The sequence below is a fragment of the Lacerta agilis genome, chromosome 11 (genome assembly GCF_009819535.1).
Source record: "Lacerta agilis isolate rLacAgi1 chromosome 11, rLacAgi1.pri, whole genome shotgun sequence".
Classification (NCBI taxonomy): Eukaryota; Metazoa; Chordata; class Lepidosauria; order Squamata; family Lacertidae; genus Lacerta; species Lacerta agilis.
Window position 1 is genome coordinate 18,136,852 of NC_046322.1, and position 26,137 is coordinate 18,162,988.

General features: G+C 42.1%; 1 protein-coding gene across 2 annotated transcripts; it reads right to left on the reverse strand.

Annotated features, from left to right (window-relative positions):
- Positions 1 to 851: 851 nt before the first annotated feature.
- TTC33 (tetratricopeptide repeat domain 33) lies at positions 852 to 25,993 on the reverse strand. Of its 2 annotated transcripts, none has more exons than XM_033164108.1 (5): positions 25,874 to 25,993; positions 24,677 to 24,906; positions 11,133 to 11,214; positions 7,620 to 7,751; positions 852 to 3,168 (listed from the first exon to the last, which is right to left on the reverse strand). In XM_033164108.1, exons 2-5 carry the CDS (start codon positions 24,895 to 24,897, stop codon positions 2,812 to 2,814), a joined length of 792 nt encoding a protein of 263 aa, XP_033019999.1. In that variant the 5' UTR covers positions 24,898 to 24,906; positions 25,874 to 25,993; the 3' UTR covers positions 852 to 2,811. The 2 variants fall into 2 exon arrangements, with proteins under 2 accessions (XP_033019999.1, XP_033020000.1); XM_033164109.1 differs by having other exon boundaries at positions 24,677 to 24,909; positions 25,874 to 25,954.
- Positions 25,994 to 26,137: the final 144 nt, after the last annotated feature.

The window sequence follows — 26,137 nt, forward strand, 5'->3', positions numbered from 1 at the left end:
ACATTCAACAGGTATAAATGCACACATTTAAGTCAGGTGGGTGACTTGTGGCCTCCAGACTACAACTCCCATCAACCCTGATCACTGGCCACGCTTGGCTGGCTGGTGGGGTGAGAGGAGGGCTGATGGGAGTTGGGAGTCTTTGAAACTACTGAAGGCACACAGGTTCCCCATCCCTGCTTTAAGGGATTTAGCTATGCCAATGCAGGAGATAGCTAAGTAGTCCTTTTCTTGATGCTCCTAACTTTTCATGTAAATTTATTGCCCCAAAGAGTTATCATAAGTCTAGGCTCAGGTGTGAAGGGGCTAAGCCAAACAAGGAGGGGGGACAGGAGGATGACATATGGCTGACACCAGGGAAGAGAGGTTGGAGAAGGCAGGTATTTACCCCTCTTTGGAACTGGCTGGTGAAACAGGACTTCTAGCTCCCTTCTTCCCACTTGGGGCAGTTGTACAGCAATGCAATAAGGAAAGGGCAGCAGTCCACTGAGAGGAATGAAGGAACCTGGTGGTGCTGGGAACAGAGCCATCCTCCTTGGTGCATCGAGCATCTGCATGCTTGGCCATCTCTCAAGGCACAACAGTCGGGTAAACAAGACCCCCAGTGCTCTTCATTGTCCCTTCCCTGCTCCCGGCCTAGAAAACCAAAAGAAGTTATGCAAAACGCTAAACACTGACAAACTAAGCTGGCAAAATGTAAGTAGTTTTGCATGTTTACATCACAGAACTCAGCTCTTCATGGTTCAGAACTGCCTGGATACATAATTTATTTAGTGTGGAGCACACCCACCCACCCCCGGGGCACAGCACTCAGTGACTACTGAATGACAACTCAGATTTTAAGCAAAGACTTCGTTTTCATAGTAAGCAAACTTTAATTACAACACAGGAATATTCAGTGACAAACCTAGGCATGCAAAACATAATCAGGGATATGAAATTAGGATAAAACGAATAAAGCCAGTAGAATGGATAAAATATCAGTAGCTAAAGAACAGTGACCGATGGCTACTTCTTCATGAGACTATCTGAGAGGGAAGTCTTGATCTTCTGTCCTCTTAATTCATTTGCTATCATACTGTGGTGCATATATGAAAGTCACAACACTGAAACAAAAAAGTTATGGTAAGCTTAAATGAATTCAGGATGACACTTTCCATGTTCAAGCTGGCAGGAACAAGGACACCAGCAGCAGCTTAGATTCTCTTGAGGTGGTTGATGAAAAATGTCACTGTAGCTTCCAGATTCCCAGTCTTTCATAAGGTACAATCCTATGCACCCTTATTTGGAAATAAGTCCCTTTAAACTCAAGGTGACTTACTCTGAGTGATCATGCATAGGAATGGGTGGATTAAAGTGATGGCTAGGTAAATTAGAAATGTGGAACTATTATGGGAACAAGGTGATTTGAGTCAAAGACTTCATCGATCTGTGGGAAACTATATGAAAAACCTTTCATATGAATCTTATGACACATCAATGGACCTTACAAAAGCAATTTTTTTCAACCTGTATGCACTGATCCAAAAGATTGTTAATTCAGGTTTGTGTAACTGAGTTTATTCCAAATTTTACTGTCAAATAATTTCTCAATAATGGCTTTTTAAAAGAACTTTAAATTCAGCGTGGCTAACAAGATTTCGTGGGGTGACCTGAAAAGTGCTACTGTGGTGCAGATCTCTTTACAAAGAAATTTGGTTCGAGATTACAAGGGAATTTACAGAAAAAAGCACATGTACACATACATCTTATTCAATATACTAGAATTTCATCAACCCTGACCCAACAACTTGGACAAATGGCATAAACATGAGGGCAAATATTATGGAGGGCATTGCATTTTATCTTGTTTCTTTGGAGATTCTATTTCATTTCATTTTAAAATTGCAGTAGTAAAAACTAATTGTTTCCACAACCTAATGCCCAATTTGTTCCACACCCTGGAAACAAGAAGATGAGCAGGACAATCCAGTTTATGAACATATTTGGGTAGTCATAACTAGAATATATGTACTCCAAACTTCTGTTGACCGTTACTTTACAGTGCACTACTTTTTGTGAAGAAACAAGACCTGTTTCTTGGAAGGGAAGGAAGGGAACAATTTGCACCCTGTACTCCTCACATGTATCCATTCAATTGCAAACAGGGAATTCTTTTGTAACTGGATTTTTTAAAAAAGAAAATAATTGGAGCATCTTGTATTAGAAGCAACATCTGATACCATAAACTGCTGCAGTAACAGTGGGATCTGATTATATCAGATCCTGTTGCCAGAGGCTTTACATGTTTGGCATACCACATACTGCGATAAGTTTTCTTCTAAGCATCATTTTGAGGCTCAGCCTCCACCCTTTCCCTTTTCTTTGTTTTGTGTTCCTGTCCCTTTGGTGCTGCCTCCTTTTCCCTCCTGCTCATGACAGGAATAACGACAAAGTAAGGCAGAGGAGGAAAACCTAACAAAGGGCTGTTTATGGGACCAGGAATGCACATTTTCCCAACTTCCAACTCAAAACCATCATCTCCATCTCAGGAAACCCAACATGTCCAGGAGAAGCCACCTCTGTCTCCATAGTGCTCTGTCATATTTCCAGGCCACTGCTGTGGCCCTTAGGCCCTTTCTCTCCTTCCTTGAGATATCAGTAGTGAGGGGTTCAGGAAGTAAAGTGGAGCAACTGCAGCTACTGAAGTTTAACTCGTTGGGGGCAGATGAACTCCAGTGCAAGACGATCCAAAAACAGGCTACAGCATGGGGGAAAGTTGGAAAACAGGATTTCAAAGGCACGGCTGTCAATCAGCAGAGTCAGTGCCCTTTACCGTGCTTTGATAAAAACGGTACCGTCAGGGGTTGTTGTTGCACATTCCTTCTTTTCAGTTACCGTCTCAACCTCCCCGGAAGCAGAGACGATGACAACAGTTTTAGAGGCCAGTGTGGCTTTCTCCTTCTCGGCAATGGCTGCACACACCGCTAATATCTCGTCACTTTCAAAGTCGTAATCCGGGATGGCTTCCTCTGAAGTCTCTCCCTGAGATGCCGTGCTTTGCGTCCCTGTCTCAGCTTTGCTTGCTTTCTTCTGCTGCTGTAATTTCCTCGCCCAAGACAGATCTTCATTCCACAGTTCAGGGCTTAGTGGACAGATATGCAAGGCAACCTGGAAACTTCGGATGGCCTGTAAAGATGAGCAGGGACACAGCACAGTGAGAATTTGCCCATATAAAACAGACACAGTGGGCTCAAGAGAATAAGTCACATCACTGAGTAAAACTCAGGTGGTGTTTCATAAATGCCAATAACAGTCGTTACAGAACCTGATAATTTCAAATACAGTGGTGCCTCGCAAGACGAAATGAATTCGTTCTGCGAGTGCTGTCGTATAGCAAATTTTTCGTCTTGCGAAGCACCAACGGGGGAATAGCAGTTTGACAAAAAAAAAAAAATCATCTTGCGAGGCAAGCCCATTGAAAAATTCGTCTTGCGAGACAGCCTTTTGCTAGTGAATGCCTTTCGTCTAGCGAGTTTTTCGTCTAGCGAGGCATTTGTCTAGCGAGGTACCACTGTAGTAAGGTCCACAGAACTGATTGCTGAACTTATGGGATGTGGCCAAATCTTTGCCATAAACTCACTGGTGGCTTTGGATAAGTGTAATAATAATTCTTCACATTTATAAAGTCTTAGGGCTGATGCCCAAGATCAGCTGCAAATAACGGGAGAGCTGAAAATTCATGTGAGACTGTGATTCTGAAATCTGCTATCTTCCAAGATCATAGAAGGGAAACCACGACCTGCACTTCTTATCTGTAAAAGCTGAATAAAGCAGCAAGGGTGAATGAAAAATTTAAAAATGCATTACAAAAATGATCACATCCTGCACATGCATCTGCTTCTTCCAGTTTTAGGGTATAAGCACCAACTGTTTTAGATACTTCCTTACAGTGCAAAATAAAGAAGGCATTGTTTTGTGTGTTGGTACATTGGCATTCAGCAGATTTATACTGTTTAGTGACTCAGAAGCTTCCACACATAGACACTGACAGAAGGCATTTCATTTTATAGGCCTCTGTCAAAGCTATTGGAACTGCTTATAACAGAGCTTTCCTTCTGCCACTCCAAAGGCTGAAAAAAACAGAGCCAACTAATTCCTGCCCCAGTTGTCATTGCAACATATGCATTCCATATGGAGATGGATTGGTCCCAGCAGAAAAGAGCAGTGAACCTTGTGACTTCTGTGAAAGAAATGCTGAATCCCAGATAATAACTATGGCATGTTTGTTTTTCGTCTTGATCAACTGCCTTTGGTTTCCAAGGAAGAAAGGAAGAAAAGTGGGCGGCAGGGATTTGCATTTGAAGGCTACTTGCCAGCACTCAAGTTTCTGAACATGCTTGACACGGCAAATGTTTGAAACAGTGTAGCTTAATTATTTCAATGTAGCACCAGTCAACAGCTGTTAGCATCAAGAGGCTGCGGAACTGTGAGTAAATATGAAAATATCCGAAGTATTACAAAACAACACAAGACCGCTTTGATTTCTTTCTTTTTTAAAGTTCCTCAGGGCATGGGTTTGTCACTGTATAACTTGGTCAGTAAAGTACTATTTGCTTTTATGAGGCTATAAATTGTATTACTAAGCACCTTTGTTCTAACAGTACATCTAGACCAATGCCTGCTGTTGGATAAATGGACATTTCCATAGTCAGATGTAAGTCTGCCAGGGATGCTAAAATGTAACAGGATTAGCATAGCATTAAACAACCTGACCCCCATGAGTCATTTAACTCTAGCCCCTGCCAAAAACATCCTGTAAAAATCTGAATTTTCAGAATGAAGAAACTTTGTTTGTTTCAGGGCAATGCCTGAAAGCTAAGATACATCACAGAGAAGGGCATGATTTAGTGAGAAACCCTGAAATTATATTGGTAGGGTATCTACAAGAATGAATTAGAAGAGCCAGATGCTTTATTGCAAATTTATCAGCCGTGGCAAAAACAATCCTTGCCAAAGGTTGAAAATGGAGAGACAAATTTGGTGGGGAGACAAAGTATAGTTGGCTACGTGAATGGTAACATTGCTATCTGTTCTAGAATTCATTCCTGCCCTAATTTAATTGAATTAAATTAAAATAAATGGCCAATTCTCTCTCTCACACACACCACCCGCTTTAAGTTTTAGGAATAATAATAGAAAGGGGAAAGCTACATAACATGGCCTGATGCAACATCTGTGTTTCAGCACCCAGGACTCCACTTGGCACTACTAATCCATCGGAAGTCACACTAGACACCTATTTGATAGGGAGAAAGACGATCTCCTTGCAGCTCTATCTCCCCCTCACTTCCAATTTCTGCCTGAACTGCTATCAACTCACCATTTCCCAAGCAGTTCCAAATATGTGTGACCCACATGGCTGGGTCAGGGGATGGATTCCACAGAAAGGGCCACTCCTCTTTGCGTGAGAGATACCTCATAGAATGTTTCCAATAGGGAGTGTAAACAGTGTAAACAGAGCTAGGAAACTTATTACTAAATGGCTTTGTACGCATCACTTACAACAATATGTTTACTTGCATTTGCAACTCCGATTATTTAATGTACTGTTTATTATTATTCGTTTATTGTGTTTATATTCCACCTTAGTAAACTATTTATTCTGCAGGACCCCAAATAACCTGTATAATGGCTATAGATATATCAGTAAATGACTCCCTGCAATACAACGGTAATACGGCCAAGCAATTTTTCTGTTCTCTGTTACTTCGTTGGAGTCATCTCTCATCCCCCAATCAGTATGATTGGTTTTATCATGCTGCCAGATTAGCAAAACTTGACAACATGCACATTTGATCTGAATCATTATTATTTTTACACACACACACACACCCTTCAGAGTTTTCATTTATATTTACAAATACAGAACCACAGAATTGTAGAGCTGGAAGGAACCCTAAAGATCATCTTAGTTCAATCCCCTGCAATGCAGAAATATGCAACTTGTCCAAATACAGCAATCAAACTTGCAACCTTGGCATTATCAGCACCACACTCCAACCAAGCTATCCAGCTTGCTTATAGATAGTAAGACATTCCCTTTTGTCCACAGACAACAGATTTTAAGACAATTACGTTTTCCTGTGGTATCTTTGCAACATATAATGTGCATGTGTGGTTTGGGCATCAATCCAGGGCATTGAATTCGGCTGTTATGCCTGTGTGCCTATTTTCACCTGTGAAATATGAGATGGCATGGGGGATTAAAGTTTTCTGTCATGACCTATGAATCCAGAGACACCAGCTAGGCAAATGGTTCAAGACTAGTTCAAGACTCTGAACCAGCTGCTGGAGATCAGGAGAGCACTGCACCTAAGACTATCAGACAGGAGCCCCCAGAGGAAACTCCTGGACCAACAGGGGCTGTAGGGCTAGGGTTTAGACCCTTATAGGAACTTCCCCATGCCACCACATACCTCCTCATCACACTTCACTAGTCCCTGCAGGGCAGGGAACACACTGGAAGGGAAGCTATGGAAAGGAGGACGATGGTCATTCTTCAGACCTGAGGCTTGGCCCTTTAAAGAGTAGAGCTCAAATGAGGCAGTGCAGAGAAAGTGGTTTAAAGGGTCTCGGTTTAGTCGAACCTGAGCAAGTTGCTCACTTGGAACTATCCATGGTACTGCAACTTCTGACCATCCTTGCCTTGCCTCCTCCTCCTCCTCTGTGAGATCTGGTGTGGGACCAGAAAACGATACTTAATATCTAATATATATTAATAATGATAACAGCTGGAAAGCATAACTTGACTAGGCCTCCCTCATGTTATCATGTTCTGAACTTGCTGCCAGGGAACTGAACTCAAATTGATGTGAAGATGCTATTCAACTTCCTGGTTTATGCTTTGGGCCTACATTTTCTCACTTCTTCCTTTAGCTCTTCTACAGCGGAGCCAATGCAAATAAAAGGACTGCCTTCACATCTGTTTCTTTCTAACCTGAGTAGCTTTCCCGGGTTCATCAACGATATTAGTATAAAAATCACAAGATGCTGAAGCTGATCTCTATCTATTCCAAGAAAAGGTCTGACGTATTTTGAGAAAGCATTTTTATTTCGGATAATTTCCAAGCTGCTGAAACGAATAAAATTTCCTTTGTTCTGCTTGCCTGACAAATGGCAGAACAAAAAGCATCTATTTCTTTGAACAATGCATAAATTACACTAAAGCAAAGTGCTTCCTTGAAACACAAGGGATATTTTCTTATTACTTTTCAAATAGATGATCAGCAGAGAACTCTGGGATTGTTTTTGGAATTCTCCCATAAAGGCAGCCATAGTCCCAAAAGCTTTTGCCTATTTATAAAAATGAGAAAAAACTGCTACATTTCATCAAAAACATCACAAGCCCTCTCCATTGTTGCCCAAGGCTGATTAGTGGAATCATCTATAGTTCTCAAGCCTGTTTGAAACTTGCTTGTTTTTAAAGTTTTTAATTGTTCTCTTTGGGATATCTGGTATTCTGATCTAAGGAAGTTTAAAGATGATTTCATGCACTGTGAAGGCCACAGCAAGTTATAGCTGTATGTCTGTAAACAATTTGGAGTGGGAGATGAACCTTTCTCCTTTTTTATACTTACCAGTGTGATTTCTCCTAATCCAAGCTGGGCACGTCCCAAAGTTTGCCATGCCTCCCAAGAATGGGGATCTCTTTGGACAGCCATTTCTGCAGCATGCACAGCAGGGAACATTTCATGCAGAGACATAAGCACCTAGTAAGGGGATACACAACAGAACAAACCGTAAACCAACCATTTATATTGCAAAAACACAAAAAGAGTTCAAAAGGCGAGTAGGCAGAGGGCTTGCAATGTAGATGGTTCTGGGGTCAGTTATGAGCTAGGTAGTTACCTCCGAAAGAACTGTCACAGAATCCTAGAATTTTAGAGTTGGAAGGTACCCCAAGGCTCATCTAGCCCAACCCCCTGCAATGCAGGAATCCTGCTCCCAGCCATCCCTGAGTGGGCTTGAACCACCAAGCTTCTGGTTCAGTAAGATGCACTGGCCCACTGTGCCACAGGAAAGAGGGTTGACTCTGAACTGCACTGATTTTTAAAAGCACATAAATGGAGTCATACTTATGCAATTTGCTCTTGTCCTAAATGCTTTCTTAAAAAGCAACACGGTAGTCCGTTTGACGGTCCGCTTTAGCAACCAGTTTTGTAAACAACGTAAACCCAAACTCATTCCCATACAAATACCAGTTGGGATTCCAATGACCACCACTCACAGAGAACTCTGTATTTAGCCTGAACAAGGGACTATCAGAATGAACCACCTACCCAGAATAAATTGGATAAAGCCTGGAGGAAAGAACCAAAAATTACCAGTATATTCAAGATAACTAACAGGGCAATCCCAACCATTGCTTCTCTTGCACTGAACACAGGGCTGACAGCATACAAAAGATTAATGAAGACTAAAGTGGAATAAAGCCGTTACTAAGTGGGTCCCAGGAGTTCTTTTTTTAAAAAAAAAACAATAAAAAAAGAATTATTGTTTTTTAAATGATTATACTGTCCATCTTAAAGATATGCTCAGTTAAAATGAAATTTGAATGTAAGACAAACAAGCATACGGAAGTCTACATTGCAGTCAACAAAAACAAAGGAGACGGGGGGGGGGGTCAGCCCCTCATTTGCCAGCCCTTAAAACTGAGTGCAATTCTTGTTGCCACAACTACAACAACCTTACACACACCTCTCCTGCCTCTAAGTTAGCAACTTGAAGATCAGATGGACACTTGTCTAAGGGCGGCTACTTTTGTCCCTGAGGAAGATGGTTGCTTATTGCGTATCTTAAAACGTTTTCTTTCAAAATCAAATCTGGAATATTCAATCAAACTCACTGAGCTTAAGAATGCTGGACGAAGAAATCTGCATGTTGAGGTCAAGCATGATCACCAGCATTGTACAATAGATCATATATAAAGTTATGGATGATACCATGGTCCGAGAATTAACTAGTCCTCACAAGCATTAGGATTAAGCTCCTGGGTCTACAAGACAACATCCCCTGTTTCATCAGGATTGATTGGTTGACCTCATAGTCCTAATTTTAGACAAACTACTCCATTACTCAAGCTCTACAATATGTTCAGCTTTTAAATTTATGAATATTTAGGATTGTTATCAACATGGACATATAATTTCCATCTCATGCAAAAACACTGATCTCTCCAGTAACTACTAGACATTGAGTTCTATCCAATTAAGTCATTCCCCATACCCTCTGGAGCAGATATAGGTGTACAGGGGGAGGAGAGGAACAGGAAATGCAATGAGGGACCACAATGTCCTAATTGGGTTCAACCATTTGTTTCTGGAAAGTTCTGGTCTCATTCAGCAATGAGGAAAGAAGCTAATCCAATCAGATTGACTGTCACTTTCACTGAGGCTCATTTTGTTTGCTCATCATGTCCAAAGACGACTTGCGCAGGAACGTTGCACCAGCTGTCAAGTAGAAATGACTTAACAGAAGCTTCTATTTCATTTGGATGTTTGCAGAGCGTGTGGTAGATCCAAGTCTCTGCCAAGTATTAATTCTTCCCACAAAACATTGGGAAATGGGAACAAATGGGAACAATTGCAGGATACTGCTGGTTGTAAAAACTGGAATGTGGGAAGCTCTTCCCAGGACTTGTTTGTTCATCATCTAGGTCAGAACAATGAACTCAGAATCAGAGTCCTTCTACATTACAGCCAAAATTGGAAACGAGCAGCTACAATAAAACTTTTGCTATCTGCAACAATCATTTTTTTGCTGATTCTTCACCTTTGCCTTCCGATTATATCTCCCATGAGACAGATGCAGCCTTGGACACAACAATTCTATATTTGATCTGCACACCAACCAATCACCTTAATATTGCTAGTGACAAATAATGTTATTGCGGCATATTGCTTGGGAGAAACAACCCATTCATATTTATCCTGTTGATTCAAAATTCTATTGATGCTAATGCAGTTGCCAACAGTCTTGTTAAGTCAGGAGCGAAGAACCTATTTCACCCCATGACGAGATTGGTAAGTGAGAAGGCAGTGAATACAATAATGTGTGGATGCAGGCACTGAATATGTGCTTCAGTGGGCGTGGAGTTGCACTTGGGCATGTGCGCCCTTGGACAAAGCTACATGCCTCCCATGGTTATGGTGAAAGACAGCACAATAACAGCACTTGCTGCATTACAAATGCTTCATAAATTAAAACGGCAGGCAGGGCAAACAAGTAGGTTAGGATGACACCATCTGGCAGGTTTACTAAAACAGAGCAGAAGCCAAAGCAGTGCAGACACAGAGGCAGCCAGAATGTTTATGGCTGAGCACTGGCTTGATTCAGAAAGTTGATACAGCATCGCCTGAGCAATCGAGATATGGTCAGACATCAAGAGATGTGGTCAGGGAGTTAAAAGGGGTCTCATGGCTTCCGTTGGGGTGGCTGTGAAAGCACTCATACATAGATTTAAAGATTTTGGACTCTACATTTCTTCAATGCTGGTACCAGCTATTAATTGAAGAAGTTGCCTCTGTATTCAGGGATCTATTGCAAGTTTGTGAGTAGTGAGAAGAGTCATTTGTAAATAAAACAGCCATGCAAATAAGGTAGGAAGAGGCAGCTCAGTGCCATCATATTCTGATTAACCACTGTCCCCTCGCCCCACCATCCCCTCTAAGCACAGCAACCAACTGCCTGCCACTACCATAAGCCAGGCTTCCTCAACCTCGGCCCTCCAGATGTTTTGAGACTACAATTCCCATCATCCCTGACCACTGGTCCTGCTAGCTAGGGATCATGAGAGTTGTAGGCAAAAAACATCTGGAGGGCCGAGGTTGAGGAAGCCTGCCATAAGCCATGCATCCAGCTGGCTCCTAAGGGAAACATTGGCAGCATACCAGTCCCTGTCACCCTCCTGCCCTACACACACTATGAGTAGGGAGGATGCTGCATGTGCAATTAACCCAGAAAAATGCATAGAGGCTATGTGGGCTACTTTTAAAAGTCTATCTGCTCTGTGTTTTACTTGCATCATGGCCTATGGTCAGAAAAAATAAATTCACAAATTCTTACTCTGCTGAGACTCTGTCATACATTACCTGTGATTTCATCTCATAGAGGGTAGCATCTTCTGGAGTTAACTGAAGTGCTTCATCCCACTTCTGAATAGCCTCCCGGTACCTGCAAGTTGTTAAAACAATAGTTCATCCTTACTAGATTTATGGGTGTTTCAAAGGTTTATTCTTACCTTTTCATTAAGGGACCAACATTGCTTTGACTAGATATTTATTTCAAGCATCTCACAAATATAAATTAATGTTCCATCCCACCACCCCATCAGACACAGGGAGTAAAAAATAAATAAATGCAATGCAATGCAATTTCAATTTCTTATAACATGGACTCAGAATTGTGTATTTTGCCAAACATGGTTTAAGTATGCATTTGAACAGATGCATGCAATTGCTGGGAATGAAGTAGGCCTCGGCATGTGACCTCTCAGCCAAATCTGAAGCTTACTCTATATGTTTAGCAATTCCTGGGGCCAATGCAATAGCAAGTTCTCCTATGTCCGCTGCAGAAAATAAATGACTGTTCCCCTGCTCTGGTGTATGCACAGAACCCCTGCGCAACTATGCTCATTCCTTCCTTTCAACTGAAGCAACTAGTTCATGTGTGAAAATCTGAACCTGTGGAGATGTACACATGATAAAGGGCATAGAGAAGCCCTGATGGATGAATAAAACTTTCTTTTGGACCTTGGAAACCCCATCCTCGGAAGGGGCAGCAGAATCCGGATGACTATGTCTGAGGGAAATACACACTAGAGAAAAATAGTGAGCAGTCGTTTAACTGCATTTTGTTAGCTTCAAGCTGTCATCATAGAATCACAGAACTGTAGAGTTGGGAGAGAACCCCAAGAGTCATCTAGTCCAACCCCTTGCAATGCAGGAATCTCAACTATTAAAGCATCCGTGACAAATCACCATCAAACCTCTGCTTTGAAATGTCCAAGGAAGGAGAGTCTACCACCTTCCAAGGGAGTCTGTATTCCACTGTCAAGCAGCTCTTACTGTCAGAAAGTTCTTCCTGATGTTTAGTCAGAACGTTGAAACAAGATTTTGATGAGGTAGTTCTTTCCGAAACTTGGCAATGAAAGTGTGCTAGTGTGGTACTGCACCACCTTTAAAATTATGAAGGCATTCTATACAACTTTTTGCTGTAGCAACTGTATAAATAAAAACTAATTTATAGCCCATCTTAACATTCCACAAGTGCCGTTTACTTTAAATGGAAGGAAAAACCTTACAAAATGAACAATTATACAGTTTCATGATAAGAATACAATGCAGTTTAAAGTGAGTTTTCTATTTTGAAGGTGGTTTTTCTTTTTACAGAATTGTACAACTTTTACATTTTTTATTAACAGCTGCCTCACAATCATATATCACATTCATATGTAAAACATGGAATCTTGCAATTATTATTTTTAGAGAAAGAAAAAAACACAGGAAAAACAGATATTCTTTTTTTTTTTAAAGGACAGAACACGTAGAGAACTGAATGTTGAACGTGCTACTGAAAATATCTGGAGAACAAACAAACACCACAAGGCTGCAAAATTGTCAGGGCAATGGCTGATTAAAACCATGACTTTTGAGTTGTAATAAAAGTTAAACTCTTTGGGGGCTTATATAGTCAGCAAAATAAATGAAAAAATGCAGGCCATAATCCATGTTTGGTGTAGTGGTTAAGAGCGGCAGACTCGTAATCTGGGGAACCGGGTTCGTGTCTCCACTCCTCCACATGCAGCTGCTGGGTGACCTTGGGCTAGTCACACTTCTCTGAAGTCTCTCAGCCCCACTCACCTCACAGAGTGTTTGTTGTGGGGGAGGAAGGGAAAGGAGAATGTTAGCCGCTTTGAGACTCCTTCGGGTAGTAAAAAGCGGGATATCAAATCCAAACTCTTCTTCTTCTTCTTCTTCATGCCAAGCAAGAAGACAACATATTTTTCTATGAATTGGGGGGGGGGGGGGTTGCATACAGTTTTTAACAAGGAAAAATTCAGCACAATGAATGAAATGCAGCCCTTCCAGATCAGAATCTGAAAAATTTGGGTCTAGAGGCTGCTACAGAGGCCTCAAACATTTTTCCAACACAAATGATGTGGAACCAAGGACTGTGAAAGGAATTTGACATAGCATCTCCTTTCTCTGCTGCCTCCCAATCATAGGATAAAAATAGGGTTTTGAAAACCCTTGGCGCCACAGTGAGGCACCAAGTTCTGCCCAACACTGGAGGGGCTCATTGCATGTGCATGACATCACACATGTGATATCAGGAGCGTTGGGAGGAGGCCTGCTGCCACTGCAGGGAGGCCCTGAAGATTGGGGGGGGGGGGGCTCAGCCCTGTCCCCACATATTTTGCAATTCCAAAGCATATCAAACACTGTGAAAAATAAAAATAAAAAATTCACATGCCGCCATTGAGAGATGTGTATGAGAAAGACTGGCATGGAAAAGTAAGAAAAGGTTGAAGCTATCTTTTCTAACCCTAAATTTCAAGCATGGTTCACCCATAATGGGACAAACACGTCTAATGGTGCATGCAACCATTTTGCTGCATGTGCACACACTGACTCTTCACATCTCAGCCATTATGTAGAACTAGCAGAGGGGTTTGTGAGACCTACATCATTGCCCAACTTGTTACTTAGAGGAAGAGGGTGATGGGAGAGCATTGGTTTATTTGCTGATTATATCACAATGGCCTTTAAATCTATAATACAATAGCATTTTTCCTTATGCTTGTTCCCGGGGTACTAAAGGCACACCTTACCAAGAAAAGTTTGCGGGTTCTCCAAACACTACCTATTCGCATTATTTCTGCTTTCTAATGGAACCTCTCCTGATCACAATGGTGGAAAAGTTCAGGGGAAAGACCCTTTTGCGGGTTCTCCAAACACTACCTATTTGCATTATTTCTGCTTTCTAATGGAACCTCTCCTGATCACAATGGTGGAAAAGTTCAGGGGAAAGACCCTTTAGGTTCCACAATACCATCTCCATGCCTCTGTAACATTACCATCTGCTCACTACCAGATCCAGAAATCACCACATGGCAGCAGGGAAAGGCAAATGGGTTATGTCTCCATTTTGTTGCTTAAGATCAAGGAAACAGGCTGAGGGACCTCACACATACACAAGGAGAAATTGTGCAACCCAAGCGAACCTCATGCCAACACTGTTCTAGCCCCACATGGCAGCAAGTGGGGGGGGGGGACTGTGCCAGTTATCTCCTGCTATCTATGGAAGCAACTCAAGTCATCTTTGGAGTGCTGCTGCTTCCCAGGCCACAAAGATAATATCAGAAGCCAAAGGACACGTGAAGCTCCTCTCCATGCCAGCCTCATCTCAACCAGAAACAGGAGCAAGGAACCACAGGTCCTTCCATCTGGACTGAGTTTTTTAATGTTACCTATGTGATGTGCACAGATGAATTCAGACTCCTTTGCAAGGAAGTACTGTAGTATGAGGTGGTTATGAAAAGGACATTAATTGGCTTTGCTCTTACATAAAAGGAAACATTAAATAACATTTCCTTGTGAATAAGAACCAATTACCACCTCTACCAGCAAGCTGGAAAATTAGAAGCCTGAAAAACTCTCTCTAAATGCCAATTTCACACAAAAACAAAAAAACAGCAACTTGTCCATTAAGATTTGTGGATGCATGAGAACATAGCTTTGCTGGATCCAGTCACAGGCCAGGCTAGTCTAGCAGTCTGTTCTCACTGTAGCCAACTTGTCGGAAGGCAACAAACAGGACACAAGAACAACACTTTCCCACATGTTCCCCACCAACTGGTATTTAGAGGCATACTGTGTTTGACATAGTGTTATAAACTCAGATATATAGGTGCCAAATGGCTCCTTTAACCAGGGTTGTAGTTAACTAAACAGAATGTATAGTTGCCATTTTTGGACTAGGCGGCTCAAGAGTTGTATTTTTCAGGACGATTTTTTGGTTCCTGAAATTCATTCTGGCTGTGCAGATAAAATATAACAGATAGCTACAGGATGTGTTGCTAGGCATGTACCTTCAGGCATGCACCTCTGGATGGTAGAGATGTCAAGTGTCATCCTGGTGCCTGGGTGAATTTCGAACGCTGGTCTGGTACGAGAAACAGTGTGATGCCATCACAACTGAAAGTCATGGATGGATGACAAAGAACACAGCAAAAGCAACTCCCACTTCTTCTCAGCTCACCAGATAACCCAAATCCTGAAAAACCAAGGCGGACTGCAGTTCTGAAACATACTCAGACCTATACTTTGATTTCAGTGGGAAGGAATTCCACTATTGCTGGAAAATGTTTGAGGGAATTTGGAGCCTTCAATGCCCCTGATGTCACACTACATGACACACTGATGATACTATCAAGTGGTGTCCTCTGTTTTTAGGGAAAGAGGTAATAAGAGAAAAGTATATATTTTAATAAAACTACTGCAAATTTGCACAATGGATATTTGCTATCATGTAGCCCTCCAGCTCTCATGAGTTATTTTTCTAACTTACACAATAGTAAATCCAAAGAAATGTTCTGTACATACTTTGGTGCCTCTTGACTTTAATACAGTTGTTATTTTTTATAATAGAAATAAGCACCAGTTCAATCTTGGTGGGGCACCATATCAAATATTTTGTGCTCACCATTGTTTTTGGTAGATTGCCTGATGCACATCTGCACAATGATTTAAAAGTGTTTCAAGCACACATCAGCATTCATGGTGGAACACTGCCAACAGCAAGCAGACTAAAAACACAGATCAGACAGCATTTTTGCTAAATTTTAATATACACAATATTAATCTTCTTTCTTTAAAGTAAGGTAGCAGATAAACAGACATCTCTGGAGACTACATCTGGAATGCCTGAAGTTCTCGTGCTTATAAATATACAGGCAATCTACTTAACTCCAGCAGCGTCAAACATTTCAAACCATTTACACATAATTCCATGGACCAAATATTGCAGTAAGAATTCCATGAGCGCACACTGGACTACATATTATGTTTTAGTCAGTTATACTGATGTAGCTGATATATTATCTTATATAATTGTGATTCATCTACATAACACTTTATGTATATAGCAACAACTTTGATAAACATAACAATGATCTCTGATATATTCACTTGGTGGGAGGGGGGCATGAAACACACTCCAAGTAGACTTTAAAAATCCTAGTTGCCTGGTAGTCTTTGGTACTGCTGGAATTTTAAAGATTTCTTTCAAACCACTTTGAATATTTTGTTTTTATGCCACTTTTTATTACAAAGAACTTCTAAAGTAAACTAAAATAAAGTAGACCAAATATCTAAAATATTATGCTATTATCACTAAGAACTGAAAACATTTCTTCCAAGGCTTTGGTGAGCCTTAAGATGTTGGGAGCCACTGTAGGCACAAAGGTTTGCTTTATTTATTTAGAACATTTGTAATCTGCTTTTGTTTTCCAAATTGAAACTGCCAAGTTAAAAAACAATAAAAGTAAAATAATAGTAGTAGAGCAACAAAACAGCAAAAATCCAGCAGAAAAAAAGAGACACACTCCCCGTTTCAGACATTTAGTATACCTGCTTTGAACACCTGGTCTGATGCACCTCAGATGGGAGGAAACTCCATAGGCACAACAGCCACCTCTGAGAGAACTCAAACAACTGTAGGTGGCAATCTTGGCTCTGTACCACACTGTTAAGAAGTTGGCCGGCATAGTGCCCTGTCTCCTGCCCCCAAATACACACATAAAAGCTCTTGTAAGTAAGAAGGAGATCTTTATGAAGGCAAATAATGGTATAGGCTCAGCAACAGGCACAAGGCTCAGGAGCCATGCTTCAGGAGTTCAGGAGCAGGACAAGAAGTTCAGAACTGGACAGAGACAATGAAGCTGTCCCAATAAGTTTTCCATGCCCTACCCACCAAGGTGTGGCACACTTGCTCGCCTTGTGGGAATGTTGGAATAACAAATCCATGCTCCTTCACTTAGTCTGCCCCATCTGCAAAGGTGGCACCTGGATTCTAGGTGACAAGATTGCACCTCCTTGTTTGGGCTCCTGTTCAATCACTGACACCTCCAGTTCCTCCCCACCCCCCATATCTTCTTCAAACCTTCACCAGCTTCCACTGGGCTCTCTGCTCCACCCATAAGGAAGTTTGGGTGAGGAGCCAGTAAGGTTCCAACTATTCAGGCCCTGCGTTCTGTCCCCCCCCCCTCTTTCAAGTCTGGAAATCCAAAGCCAATCCTGACAGCACTGCAGGGCTTGTGTCAACAGCATCCAAAGGAAGCAGCTTGCCCTGTGCTGCTTGTTAAAGGGAACATTGTTTTTCTGTTTCAAACTAGTGCTGCTATATTTCTAGCTAACAAAGAAACTGCAATATAATCTCCATGTCCAATACTCTCATGTATAGGCACACAATAAATTAATGAAAAGCCGGGTCAAAGAACATTGTGTGAAGTTTATCACTCTTAAACTCGTCATAGTATCTGCTATCCGATAAGAATATCCTGGTACAACCTTCCCAGGTCGATAAGAGCAGCAATATTATTTCCATACAAGTCAAATCTACTCTCAGAACATTTATAAACAAGGAGATTTAAGGAGATATCAAATTGCAGATGTCCGACCTGACAATGTCTGTGGGCGTCAAGGGGGGGGGAGGTTTCCTGGCAAAACCAGACAAATACATTCATAGTTAGCATGTCAAAGGTTGAAAGAGAACAGGATAAAAGACCCCACTGAAAAGGAAGCAGTTTTCTTCCTTTTATCTCTCACAAATGAGAGGTTCGCCTTTTTGTTACTCATTTCTTTTTTTAAAAGGACCTCTGAGAATGATCTAGCCAGATTTCCTACTATAAAACACAGAGACACTGCAAGAGTTGGAGAAAAGATTTTTCTTACTAAAGGGGCTTATCTTTTTAATTGGCCATAGATTATATACATCAGTGAATGAATGGCCAATGGCCACACCACAAAAACCAAACACCAGCAAAAAAAATGGTTCCAAAAGTGACAGGACATGGTACTGCTGATTTAGCTGGCAGCATTCTTCCATCTGAATCACAATTACTTATTACAGCGGGGATGAACTGTGCTTCTGAGAAACACAGTGCTGTTGGAGGCGTCTCTTGGCTGAAATAACGGGCAGCTAAGTCTTGGGACACGGTTGGCACTGTAGTCCAAACCACAGAGCCAGGGCTTGCCGATCAGAAGGCCAGCGGTTTGAATCCCCGCGACAGGGTGAGCTCCCATTGTTCGGTCCCAGCTCCTGCCAACCTAGCAGTTCAAAAGCAAGTCAAAGTACAAGTAGATATAAATAGGTACTGCTCCAGCGGGAAGGTAAACGGCGTTTCCGTGCGCTGCTCTGGCTCACCAGAAGCGGCTTTGTCATGCTGGCCACATGACCTGGTAGCTGTCTGCGGACAAATGACTGCTCCCTTGGCCAGTAAAACAAGATGAGCGCCGCATCCCCAGAGTCGTCTGCGACTGGACTTAACGGCCAGGGGTCCCTTTACCTTTAAGTCTTGGTACTTTGTTCATATTCAGTTGTGGGCAGGAAAAAGGTCTCTCTTGAAAGGTTTGAACTCAAGATCACTTAACACATCAGGGTATGAGCTTTTTGGCCTCACAATGAGGAGGGTAAAAAAGAAGAAGTAAAGGAATGGAAACTAATCTTTTCAGTGTGTGTTTATGGGTGGAAATAGGGTTTCAACCCACATTGTGTGGACTAAGGAAAGGCAGTTTTATTGCTCTGATTTGATATCCTTCCTGCACCTTCCATTTCTAAGCTGTTGGTGGCAGTTGATTAAAAATGGCGTGGCAATGTTTTTTTGTTTTTTTGTTCAAGGAACAAAAAACAACCCATAAAGCATATACAATAGTGCAAAAATTAGAAATATATAATCATGTATTTCATAAACAGATTGTGATACAGCATAGCTAGATTATATCACAAACGATCTCACCACTTTTGCAGGTCTGTTATAATACACAATGGGCAATACGTTACAAGAAATCTGATGATGCCATGATGCTACAATACAACAACAGACACACAACAATCCTAAACACACTTGCTTGGAGAGCAAGTTACAATTAAATCAATGGTGCTTGACTATATGGACCCTCATGGAGCTATAAAGCAGAATGTAAGCATTCTAAATAAATAACAACTGTCTTGCACTGAATGTCATTAGTCTATCCTGAACAGTATTTTAATCTGAATGGAAACTGCTCCATATTTTAAAAGACTGCTGTCTACACATGCATTAACACATTGGGAATCTATAATATTTGGTGTCTTAAAGAAGTTTTCATGTCACTGGCAGATGAAAGAGAGGAGTAGGGCAATCAAGGATACAGACCCATGGACAAAGGGAGGGTTCAAAACCTAGTTTCTCGTATTTATTACTGCATCACAATGGCAATGGACCCATCTATCAGGAGACAAGAGCTGCAACTCACAAATGGAGTCTGTACAGAAAACAACACTATCAAACATATTATGAGAGGAGGCACTCGTCCCATGAAAACCAGCCTTATGCATGAGAGAACCTCGTAAGAACAAGTCCAGAGATCTCATAGTAACTGCTGAAATGGACTGGATCAAAACAGAAAGAAAGAAAAATTAGAAAATCCTGAAAAGATGAATTTATATCCCAAATAATCTATGTCTTTGAACCCAATGTTGATGGTCACAACAATGGCCTCTACTGTCCGAAAGAAGAAGATTCAAATGCAAGGCTCAACACAGATAGGATGCTTTCTTATCCAGAGTCAGATTACTGGGTCCATCTGGTGCAGGATGATTCGCACTGATTAGTAGAGGGTCTCCAAGGTTTCAGAAAGGTGTTTCTCCCCACCCAGCTTGAAGTGCCAGGGACTGAACCTGAGACCTTCTGCATGCAAAGCAGATGCTCTGCCACTAAGGTTCAGCCCCTCCCCTTCCACCTAAGGGGACAGACACTCCTGACTGCTCCACAATCTTTCCATAGATCACATGAATGGAGCTGGCAGACCACCAGGGGTCTGTGGACTATAATTTGAGAGCCTCTGCCCTAGACCCTGAATTCTATCGCCAGGGCCCTGCAAAAAAGCTGTGAAACTTACATTGGTTTAGACTAAAGCGTAATATTGGGGGGGGGGGGGGGAACCTGGCCTTCTCTGGACAATGACACTCACTTCTTTCTGAAATATGCATATGCCCCCACTCCCACTTAGCTCATTTCCTGTTCAGTAACGGAGGTTCTCTTGGGCATAATCATGCAATTTAAAGCTGTGTGCAATTCAACGACTTCTACTTCTGTACAGAGGATTTGGTCATTTAATTTCTCCTGTAAAGAGAGATAGCTCATTCTTGATTTCAAGAAATTTTAGTGGCTGGGGGCAGGGAAAGCTGCTTTGCAAAGATGAGCCACAAATAAACGCCCCACCTTTCATCTCTTTTGCATACATTTAATAGTTTAGTTCCCAGAAGGTATTTCCCCGGACTATATTCTACTACTGCCATGGTAACCAGTAGCACTGCAAGTGCATTTCATTTCTCCTTAGAAGCAATTTTTGCATTTGTGATTTTTTACCCTGGACAAATGCTCTTTGGGGACCCACCGCATGAGCTCATTCTTACTCTTCCTTGGAATCACGGAAACTGGAAACAACCAAGACTTGTTATCACCATAATAATCAGGGGGTTGAGTCTCCTAATGAACAATTACTGTTCATTAATCAAGTGCTGCTCTGAAACATCTTAGGTGACAGGATCTCTCGTCATCTAGTATAGGAAACAATTCCCAAACATTTACAAGCATTCTCTGGACATGTCTAACAGGCGACGTATAATATCCAAGCTTGTCTTCAGAAATCATGTACTAGCTTAGTGGGCTCCAGTGATGTTAGCTCCAAAGGTTGTGCAGTCTCCCCATTTTATTCCATAGAAAGAGTTTGCAGGTTTTTCAGTTTACAGGCTTACAGATTTTTAATGGGTGAAACTACCATCCTTATGCATTTAAACAACAACAACAGCAACTCCCCAAGTTTGCCATGAAGTAGGTGGGCTGCTATTCAAAAGAAACAAGGGTCCAAAAAGCATTATGATTACCGGTAATATGGATAGTGTACAGCTGGTTTAGAACATATGCAAAAATCTGCACATCACTGCTCTTTGTTGGTATTGCTAATGCTATGTTTTTATGGAATGAAATGTAAATGAACAAGAAAGAAAGAAAGAAAGAAAGAAAGAAAGAAAGAAAGAAAGAAAGAAAGAGTCTACACAATTGGTAAAAATCACATAGTAAAGATTTTCCTGGGCTGTACCTCTTCAGTCTCCAAGCACAGAAATCTCTACAAGACACAAGACACTTTGTGTGTGAGAAATTTACATAAACCCTGGGGAATAAAATAAAATATTTTGGTCACTAAGCAAAATAAAAAAAATGTATATAAATATATGTTACCATTGCAACAATCTGTGGAAACCTAATTGCTGGTGTGTAGAGGATGTTCAAGTTGTTTCTAAAAGTACTCCATGTTTTCCTGTAAGCACACTAAGTAAAAACGTTTCTTAATGTCCAAAGCCTGATATTTTGAACTCAAGTTTCATTCTGATAATGAAAGCTATTAAAATCAGAAAAGATAAATCTATAAATTATTCTGATGAAAAACTTTGTATGCTCTACAAATGACAGTTAAATGACATTTCTTGTACGACCTGTAGAATCTGCAGAATTATGTGTATTCAAAAGCAAGCCCCAATATGTTCAATGGGTTTCCTTCCAGGCAAATGTATGACTACAGTACTGCTCCAATCTTATCCTTGTGGGCTGACCCAGTTTGGTATTCTCTGCATACAGCAATCTAACAGGCCTGTTCTCCCTGCTTCTGCAGATCACAAGGTCTGAATAATCACTCAAAATGGCACTCAATCTTAAATCTACTCCCATGTTCTGTAGAAAGTAGTATGGCATTCTCTTCTCCAGATATCATCAATCTTTTCCTTCAAAGAGCAGCCAAGGAAGTGGGGTTGGACAGGAGAGCACAGGGCACAGGGCAAGTTCTCCAACATTGCGAAGTAAAGGTAAAGGTAGAGGGACCCCTGACTGTTAAGTCCAGTCGTGGACGACTCTGGGATTGCGGCGCTCATCTCGCTTTAATGGCCGACGGACCCGGCATTTGTCCGCAGACAGCTTCCGGGTCATGTGTCCAGCATGACTAAGCCACTTCTGGTGAACCAGAACAGTGCACAGAAATGCTGTTTACCGTACCTATTTCTCTACTTGCACTTTGATGTGCTTTCAAACTGCTAGGTTGGCAGGAGCAGGGACCGAGCCCACATCGCGAATCCCCTATCGCGGGGATTCGAACCGCCAACCTTCTGATCGGCAAGCCCTAGGCTCTGTGGTTTAGACCACAACGCCACCCACGTTGTGTAGATAGGAGCAAAACTTGACACAAGGGCTCTGCTTTCTGAAGCAGAGTAACATTTCTTCTAATGAGTGGCTTGCCCAGATTGCTTTAACCACTTAAGATCCAAGTCACAGTATCCTATTGAAATTGCAACTTAAGCTACGCTTAAACCTACATGCAACTGCATGGCATATTCTTAACTGCATAACATTATTATGTGCTATTAAACAGCAAATACTTTTCTCCCGAGATTATTTGGTTCATATCACATTTTCATATTACACTTGTGCAATATTCCTCAACTGATTAAGCGACTCCAACAACTTTGTACTCTTTCAATGTTCCCCACATTTAAAAGTAATTGGTATCCAGGAAAGAACATAATTTAGTTACTCTGAAATGATCCGGCATCTAATGTACCTTTAAGCCAAGAGATAATGTTTTATTGGTATCATAACATTCTGCGAAAGGAAACACGTGCTTGGAATTAGCAACCATAATGGCTTCAGATCTCAAGAAAAATGAAGTTCTTTATGCTGTTCTTATATCAAACACAAACTGATTGCATAATGTTAAACAGCTCTGACCTCCATGATAATTTTTTAATAACCTGAGCAGCAATAAGTACACAGGAAGCAAAGCTGTTAACAGTGTTTATGTCTATCAATAGGCCAACAATTACTGCAACACGCTGTATGTGGGGCTTCCACTGAGCTTAGTCTGAAAGCCATGGTTAGCACACAATGCTGCAACATGATCACTGACAAGATGGTCTTGCTCAGAGATGTACACTGACTGCCAATATGTTATTGGGACAAATTTAAAGTGTTACTATAGGTATATAAAGCCCTCAATGGCTTAGGGCTGCCTCACCCCATCTGTGCCCACTTGACCACATAGATTTAAGGATCTGGCACTTTTACAAATGCCGCATAATATTAACTTCACATTTGCAAGAAATCAATCTTTTAGCGTGGCCACACATACACGTTGGAAGAACTCCCTGCCCATGGGTGTTAGAGAGAAGTCCTGGTAGGGCTCTGATGAGTGTGTGATGGAGGCATAGGGGGCAGAAGGCTGACCCAGAGGAGGGGCCAGCAATTTATGGAGTTTGGTGCCACCCGCGAAGCAGGAACCAAGATGGGGGGAAGGGGAAGGGTCTGAGCAGTCAGAGACATATGTGGGGGCACAGGACATGTTAGAAGTGGAGGAAGAGGCTGATCTTCCAAGTGGTGGGCTGGTTGAATCCCCACCATCTCCCACCCCACTGTCTCCTAGAACCAGGAAGGCCTTGAAGAGGGAAGTGCAGTGATGGTTTATGTGTAGAAGTCTCAGGTTACATGTGTGAACTCCATAAAGTGAGATGTAGGTCAGTAATGTAGCCACAGTGGCTAAAATAAATCTCTCAGTTTATTTCTAGGCCACCTATCTAGATGACTTTCTATTCTTTTCAAAGATCTCGTTAATCAAGAAATAGATTTAAAATTGACCCTATTTCTAATCCTCAGACAACACTGTAAAGAGGTCTTTACCACCATCTAGTGGCTAGTCAACACTACTACTACTTTGTTGTTGTTCAGTCATGTCCGATTCTTCGTGACCCCATGGACCAGAGCACGCCAGGCACACCTATCTTTCACTGCCTCCCACAGTTTGGCCAAACTCATGCTAGTCGCTTCGAGAACACTGTCCAACCATCTCATCCTCTGTCGTCCCCTTCTCCTTGTGCCCTCCATCTTTCCTAACATCAGGGTCTTTTCTAGGGAGTCTTCTCTTCTCATGAGGTGGCCAAAGTACTGGAGCCTCAACTTCAGGATCTGTCCTTCCAGTGAGCACTCAGGGCTGATTTCTTTAAGGGTGGATAATTTTGATCTTTTTGCAGTCCATGGGACTCTCAAGAGTCTCCTCCAGCACTACTCCTACTAGATCATGGCAAAAAAAAATATATTTTTTTTAGATCCGTACTCTTTTTTTGACCATAGACAATGGAACTTCCCCCCTCCTCTCCCCTCTCTGGCCCCACACCCTCCTCAAATCTGCTCCAGGGGGTTGGGGGAACCCTCAGAACAGATTTAGGTGGCACACAGCAGAGAGGAAGTTTTGTTGCCCAGCTAACACAACCTATACACCTGAAAAAATCCATCATAAGATTTTAATTTTTCAAAAACCATCATCTTTACCTTTCATTCTCAGCCAAAATTGCACCTTCATCCTTCAGATGTTTACTTTTGGCCACGCAGTCTTCCAGGAGAAGCCCTTTTTTTCTTTTAGTGTCATGGAACCATTCAGCTTCATCACTGTCAGCAAGATCCTGCTCATCAGCAGCCTGAGCTTCAAACTGCTGAGATGTTACCTTCGACACCTTCTCACCAACCTTCCTCTTCCACCCAAAGGAAGCCATTTTGGAAAGCTTCTGGGGGGGGGAAGGCAATTTCAACCATTGGCACCATTTTGTTTTAACACAAACCATAACAAATGACAACTGAAATTAGTTGCGACAGAAGTTAACTTGCTCAAAAGGGACTGATTTATGCAAATGAATTCTGGCCATGATGTGACTTCTACATCAGCCTTGTAAACTTTAAAGACTTGTTGAAAGAAGAAGGTATTCAATAGGCACCGATAATAACATTAGGAATAATAATAATAATGGCAACAGAGGTATTGCCCCATCTAATAATTAATGGGAGGGAATTCCAAAGGGTAGGTTCCATCAAATGTAATAATAATTGTGACTATTACAGGGGTATTTGGATCACCTTTCAAGCAAAGGCTGAAAGGGCGAGGGAAAGATCTACATCAGGAACAAGAGGGTAGGGAAAGGAAGACCAACACTGGGATTGGCTGGGGGTCCTGCCACCCAAGGCAGTCGCCTCACCTTACCTCATAGGTGGGCCAGCCCTGTCCCTACATCTATCAGGGAGGGGTGCAATACAGTGGCAGTTAAGTATCAGTAAATGGAAATGGCTATTATGGGGTGGGGTAAGGGAAAAGAAGCCTGCACCTCCAAACTTCCACTGCCTCCTCAACCTCCCTCACAGAAACTTAAACCATCGACGAAAAGTGGAAGGCTTTAAAGTGGAAGGTGCTTCTCTCCTTCAGGTGGCAGAGAACAAAGGTGCTCGGGCAGCCATTTTTCTCCCTTGAGAATATTCTATCCATGTTTAATTGCCTTTTTAATGACACCCCGCCCCGCCCCCAAGCGCTCGCGCGCCCCCTATGCTTTTAGCGGTTCTTATCTGTAACCTGTAAGCCGCCTTGAGTCCCTGTCAAGGGAAAAGTGGGGTAAAAATAAAAATAAATATAATATAATAATAATAATACAGGGGGAGGGGCGGAGGCATAATCCCCAACTGAAGAGGGGTGGCGATATTTACCTGAAGCCCCCTCCCCTCTCCAGCTCTGTCACAGTCCGAGCCGGGTCACACCTGATTTTTCAGCTCCCCGGAAGCGGGGGAAGGGAAGAACCGGAAGCAGCCGAGCTGAGCCGGTTTGGGAAACCAGCGTCTATGGCAGTCCATAAGGCCACTTCCGGTCTAGAACTCAGGAATGCGTTCGCTCTCCCGTGACGGTCTTTTGCCTCAGCGGCTTCTAACGCAACTCTCTCTCCCTCTCTCTCTCTCTCAGGGCAGGGAGAGACC